Source organism: Microcebus murinus, chromosome 4 (assembly GCF_040939455.1).
Source record: "Microcebus murinus isolate Inina chromosome 4, M.murinus_Inina_mat1.0, whole genome shotgun sequence".
NCBI lineage: Eukaryota > Metazoa > Chordata > Mammalia > Primates > Cheirogaleidae > Microcebus > Microcebus murinus.
In genome coordinates, this window is record NC_134107.1 from 56,352,749 (window position 1) to 56,359,504 (window position 6,756).

At 37.0% G+C, this 6,756-nt stretch overlaps 1 protein-coding gene across 1 annotated transcript; it reads left to right on the forward strand.

The window, feature by feature from the left end:
* Window positions 1–5,307: 5,307 nt before the first annotated feature.
* LOC105883359 (olfactory receptor 52M1-like) lies at window positions 5,308–6,252 on the forward strand. Its single transcript, XM_012786422.2, has one exon. The coding sequence runs from the start codon at window positions 5,308–5,310 to the stop codon at window positions 6,250–6,252; it is 945 nt and encodes a 314-aa protein (XP_012641876.2).
* The last annotated feature ends 504 nt before the right edge of the window (window positions 6,253–6,756 follow it).

The following is a 6,756-nucleotide window of genomic DNA, read 5'->3' on the forward strand; positions in this document are numbered from 1 at the left end:
GATCAGTCTTCAAATCCTTCAAACCCTCTACAATATCATAATGAGAATTAAATCTATAGCTATTTGTCTATTAAATTTCTCTGATATGAAAGCTTAATAAAATTTCACTGTTATCATCTCAAATGCCAAAACATTATGGCCAAGAATAGGTCACTAAGTGAAGCCCCCAAGATGGTAAGAAGAGTAGAGCTACATTTGTCTAATGTATTTACAATTTAAAGAATGATGAGCCATCTACAGGTTTTAAAAGTTAAGAGACTTGATGCCATATGACTCCCAAAGAGATTGTATTTACATTCCAAAAAGCTGGTATAAGAAGGAGACCTTTCTGGTGGGGCACTGGTAGGGGTATGACTTCATCCTTGCCCTTGCTAAACAGAGAAAAATCCTTTTTCACACATTTTGCCTATGGGCTCTGTAGCTACTTGTGTAAAATAATTGTCTTGGCTCTCACATCACTTAGTGTAAAGACTAAGGTAAAGGGGAGCTGATGTACTTATTACTTACTGTGAGGTATTTAATAAAAATCTATCCTTCATGTGCCTCTGTTCCAGAGCATCTGTTATGCACATTTGGAATAAACTCAATAAAGATGATCACACCCAAAAGGATATGTTCACATGATCTCATACCCAAGAGGTTATAATCACATGAGAGAGAAAAGGGAGTTTAGGCCCCATGTTAGAGTCTGGCCTTGTATTTTATGCCTGCTAAAGCAAACAGTGATGATTTGAAGATGAAGACTACCAACAAATTGTTGAAGATGCAGTATTGGAAGGAATAAGTTGGAAAGTTATGAGATAGTAGGTGGATAATGGCCTAAACTTGATGTTATAGGTGGGTTTTAGTTATGATTAATGATAATATTTAGGGTACAGAATGGGAGATACTACCAGCAGCAGGATAGGGGACAACCTCTATCGAGGAGACAAGATCAAGGAATTGAAAAACCAGGCTACTGACATCATGAAGAATTGAGGTAAGAACTATATTTGAGGAAGATAAAATGAGCTAGCAATTAATGTCTAAAAGGAAGATATTTAATAATTCAGATCTTAATAGATTTATATAATTAATAATGTAATAATTAAATTAATAAATAATAAATAATTTGATAATTCAGATTATTAAATTCAGTATTTAATAATTCAGATCTAGGAGATTATCAGGTACAAAATCATGAAAATAATGGCACCTTATTTATGGGTATTCTTTGAGGTAGTGACATCAATATTTAATAATTCAGATCTAGGAGATTAGCAGGTGCAAAATCATGAAAATAATGGCACCTTCTTTATTGGTATTCTTTGAGGTAGTGACATTCCCATCTGTAACCTTAAAATCAGCAGAAAATTGAGAAGGTATGGGTAAGAAGCATGGCAATACATTAGAAGCAGAAGGGTAAGCACGAAACAATCTTAGGTAAACAGTAAAAATGTCCAGAATGGCTGAGACCCACGGAAACGTAAAGATGAGCTACACAGCAGAAAGTGATTCCAAGGGCAGGGCAGGGACCAGATTATAAATTTACTTGTTGACCATTTTGGATATTGTCCATTATAATCTATGGAATTAAGCACTTTATAAAAGAAAATGTATAGACTTTAATTCTGGCATACATCAGTTTTGAATCTTAGTGACACAGTGATTAAGTAAATGAAATGTGGAGCCAGAGATGTCTGGATTCCGACGCCAATATAGTTGCCCACTGCCCAAGAGGAAGCCAATATGGTGAGTCAGCAGGATTTATGGCAGAGGAAGAGTTTATTCCACATATTGCTAAGCAAGAAGGTGGGAGGAATTTCTCAAATCCACCTCCCTGAGAATTTAGGACACGGGGTTTTTAGAGACAATTTGGCATAGGCAATTGAGTCTGCTAATTGGTTGTGTTTGGGGTAGAACCATAGGGTAGTAGAAATTGTCTTATTTGCTGACCAGGTTCTTGGATGGGGGTCACAAGACCAGTTGAATCAGTTCCTCAGTATGGAGCACTGGTCTGGGTGGGTCAGCTGGTGCACTGAAACAAGGGACCTGGAAGATATCTCAGAAACTACACCTAGGTTTCAAGATCTTCAAACCCTTATAAAACACAGTAATTGGCTTAGAATCAACCTTTCATGAGCTGCTGTATCTCTCATTTCTACTGGCTTGTCTTAAGATCACGGCAAAGCAAAGGAGTGGTAAAGATCTGCCAAAGAGAGGAAGTCCTTTTATTTTACTATAGGAAGAGGTTGCAGGGGCACTTCTCTTGTCTTAACTCTGACACCTATGCCTCTTGTGTGAACCTAAATAAATACAAGAAATAGCATTGCATTTATAAAGATATTTCAAAGCATCATAGAACAGTAGTTCAGGACATGGCTTTAGAGTCACGGAGTCTTGCAGGTGTTTGCATTTTCCATGGTTTCTACATTGAGGAAAATTTAATCTTACGAGTGAGTCAGATGTCATAAAAGTATATTGATGAGTATACTATTTCACAATTTGATAAGTCTACCAAAAGAAATTTAAAAAAACAAAAAGCAAGAATGTAATGAGAGTACTAAGATCGTCCTGCAAATTTCTGCCTGAAGTAATCCAGCAGAGTCATAGAGGAGATTACTTTTGACCTGGACGCTACAAAATAAGCAGTATTTTTCAAAAGGGAAATTAAGAAAAAAAAATAAAAAAGCTGGCTGTGGTGGAAGGGAACTAAAATTAGAAGGATATCTGGAAAAGTCACAATTTCACAAAGAAAGAAGCATGGTACATTCAGTCAGAAGTTTGGTGGTACCTTGTGATGGGGATAAAAAACAGCAGGTGAAAAGGCTGGAAAGAATGGTGCATTTTGTTATCTAAAATGAAGATCTGATTGTAGCATGCATTCGCTTAGACACTATACTGGATCCACATTACCTACAGAATAATTACCAAATTCCATTACTTGATTTATTAAATTCTTGCTCTGTTTAAGTAATCTTCCAAGTTATTAACATGTTTTAATTCACTTAATCTTCTGTTTCTCCCACTTTAGACACTGAAAACCTGAGGAATGAGATATAGTTTGTATGCACAGGGGAAGTTAATACTTATTATGGATTATTATTATACATGCATTTAATAAAAGAACATAAGAATAAATTGTTGGGCATGAACACTATCGTGCGGAAGGAAAAAAACAAAAAAACAGAGATAATAGAATTACTGGTGATAATTGCTAAATTTTAAGGGATATTGAACCTGATTTGTTCTGAGCCAAATATAATGATAGAAAATATTATTTACATAATCATATTATAAAGTCCAGGTCAGACTGGGAAAATTTCCAAATACTCTAGTTTCCAATTGGGGGTAGTTCTAATAAAATGTCTAATCAGTTTAATTCACCCCAATATAAAAAATATAAGTCATATCAGTTTAATGGGACACTTGGTCAGCCTTTATAAATTACAGAGGAGTACACAGGGTTTATTATCTGCAATCTCATTATTATTAAATTCAACAGATCTGTTACCAATTAATGAATAGCAATACACAGTATGTTATCAAATGGATAAACCAAATATTCCAGGAAGATTTAAAAAAGCCTGTTATTGGCCTAAACTAATTTTAGAATTATATTTCAATTGCTTTGATGCAGATGTAGAATATATATCTATAAAATCAACAGACAATATTGATTAAATTCAAAGTATGAGCAGTGATAAATGCTTAATAATAATAAAAAACACATAATGATTATTTTAAAATATTTTCTAAAATAATACAACATGGCTTAAAAAGATACAAAGTCTATTTAAGCATTTGCTTCAAATTATCTTGAGAAAGCTGACTTTAAAAATTAAGCAAAATATTGGTACATTGTAGCTGACTATACACTTACCATATATATCAAAAATATTGAGCTTGGCAAAATGAAAATGGCTGAATATTGCAGTCTGAAGAGTTATATTAGAATTTTTGCATCTCAGCCACATTTTCTATAATGCCTTTGCATTGTCTATAACACTCTAGGTTTCTATTTCCTAATTAGTAAAATTGGGGAAGTTATACTTTGACATTGCTTTTTCAGCTAGATATTAATAATATATATAGCTTCTAGGACAATGTCTTTTTCATGGGAGGAACAACTAAGTATTACTTTTCTTTCTCACCTCACATAAAAAAATAATAGGCGCTGAGTGTGGTGGCTCACATCTGTAATCCTAGCAGTCTGGGAGGCTGAGGTGAGAGGACCACTTGAGGTCAGGAATTTGAGGCCAACCTGAGCAAAAGCGAGACCTTGTCTCTACAGAAAAATAGAAAAATAAGCCAGTTTTTTGGGGAACACACCTATAATCCCAGTTACTCAGGAGGCTGAGGCAGGAGGATCGCTTGAGCCCAGGAGTTTGGAGTTTCAGTGAGCTATGATGATGCCACTGCACTTTAGTCCAGGAGAAAAAGTGAGACTCTGTTTTAATTAACTTAATCCTCTGGACACCATTTTATTTCTCCCACTTTACAGACTAAAAACCTGAGGAATGAGATATAATTAGTATGTATAGGGCAAGTTATTCCTCATTAAAAAAAAAGTTATATGAACTGAACTCACACAAGTAGTGTAAAAATCAAAAAAAGTACCAGGCACACTGATCTCAGTTGTGGCTAATATGTTTCTGAAAACTCGGTTTAGAATAAGTGGGTATATAGCTGGGAATGTTTTACTTAGAAAAGAGAAAACTTGGTGGAGACATGACTTACCACCCTGTTTTGGGAAGCCTGCCATGCAAAGGACAGTAAATCTGTAGAGCTCCAGATCAGAGGGACAGTACCTCCTCAAGGATCCTAGGGGTAGTCCTGTGACAGCACTAGGACACAGACATGTAATGGACTGTTGAAGAAATGAATAACATATCTACAAGTACTCAGATATCAGCTAGAAAATTATATTTAAGGATGACATTAAGAGGGGAATTGAGATAGACGAATTCTAAGATTTTTTCCATTTATAAAGTGTGATGTTCTTATTAAAAGTTAATTAGGTTTATGACTAAAGCAAAGAGTAAATTCAAAAGTAGAATTAATTTTTTGTTGTGCATAGATGACTAACCAAAATTTAATGCAATATTATGAGATTCACTTTGTGTGTGGTTATATAGTTTTTGCGTTATGTCCCTGGTATTTTTCATTCTAAATTACACCCTTGAAAGTGTGCTAATTTGACGTTTTGAAACCTTACAGATTTGTTTTTCATTTGTTTTCAGATTTGGCTCTAATGATCTTGGTGGAACACTTTGGCCTTAAAAGAAAAAAAATATACAGCCATAAAAGACAGTAGGCAGTAGCATCATGGGACCAGCCAATAAATCTCTATTATCTTCAAACACCTTCTTGCTGCTGGGCATCCCAGGACTAGAGCACCTGCACACCTGGATTGGGATCCCTTTCTGCTCCATGTACGTGGTGGCCGTGGTGGGGAATGTGACCATCCTGGCTGTGGTGAGGACAGAGCGAAGCCTCCACGAGCCTATGTTCCTGTTTCTGTGCATGCTCTCCATCACAGACCTGGTCCTCTCCACATCTACACTGCCCCGCATGCTCTGCCTCTTCTGGCTCGGAGCCCATGACATCGCCTTTGATGCCTGCCTGACCCAAATGTTCTTCATCCACAGCTTTACTGCCATGGAGTCAGGTTTCTTCCTGGCCATGGCCATTGACCGTTATGTGGCCATCTGTGACCCACTGCGTCATGCCACCATTCTCACCCACACCCGCATTGCCAAAATGGGAGCTGCTGTAGTACTTAGGGGAGTGGCCTTCTTTTCTCCACATCCCATCTTGCTCAAGCAGCTGCCCTACTGCAGAACGCGAGTCATTGCCCACACTTACTGTGAGTTCATGGCTGTGGTGAAGCTGGCATGTGTGGACACAGGAGCCACCAAGAGCTACAGCCTCAGTGTGGCCTCTGTCATTGGATCCTGTGATGGATTTTTCATTGCTGTCTCTTATGTTCTAATCCTCCGTGCAGTCTTTCGTCTTCCATCGCGGGAAGCAAGTCTTAAAGCTCTAGGCACATGTGGCTCCCATGTCTGTGTCATCCTCGTTTTCTACTCCACAGCTGTCTTTACCTTCCTGACCCACCGCTTTGGCCACAATGTGGCTCCCCAAATTCATATCTTCATTGCCAATATGTACCTTCTGGTACCACCCTTTCTTAACCCCATTGTTTATGGCATTAGGACCAAGAAAATTCGAGACCATGTCATTAATTCTCTAAGGGTAAAAGTTGCCTGATTATGCTAATATTGTTTGTAGAAATGAATTAGAAGGGAAGAAGGGAAGTCATTGATCCCTTTCTCATAACTGGCATTAATTTTTCTCCTACAGAAAACAGACATCAAATTTTCATAGGAAAGAATGACCATATATAATAGAGATTGTTCAGTTCTAATGAAATTGGTAGGTGCAATATGTGTTGTATATATACCTAGGTTTTATGGAGCTTAGTGAAAACTTGATGAATGGAAAAGGAATCTCCTTCTGCCCCTTCCTGCTACAGACCTGTGGTATAACTGGGAATAGTAGTTTACTTTCAAATAAGAAGTGATTCAAAAGGAGAAAAATCCATGAAACTCTCCAAAAAAATCCCATGAAGAATTTGCTACTGAAAAATTGATAACCACTGTTCATGATAATTGCCACAGAAGAGGCAATGTAACTGGCTTAATCTCCTCTGCATATATCAAATAATCTTGTATGCATTCACAAGAATTGACACACAGGACAAACTGTCAAACA

Excerpts from the sequence above, each read along its gene's own strand:
- LOC105883359 (XM_012786422.2), top strand. The coding sequence starts at position 5,308 with ATGGGACCAGCCAATAAATCTCTATTATCTTCAAACACCTTCTTGCTG.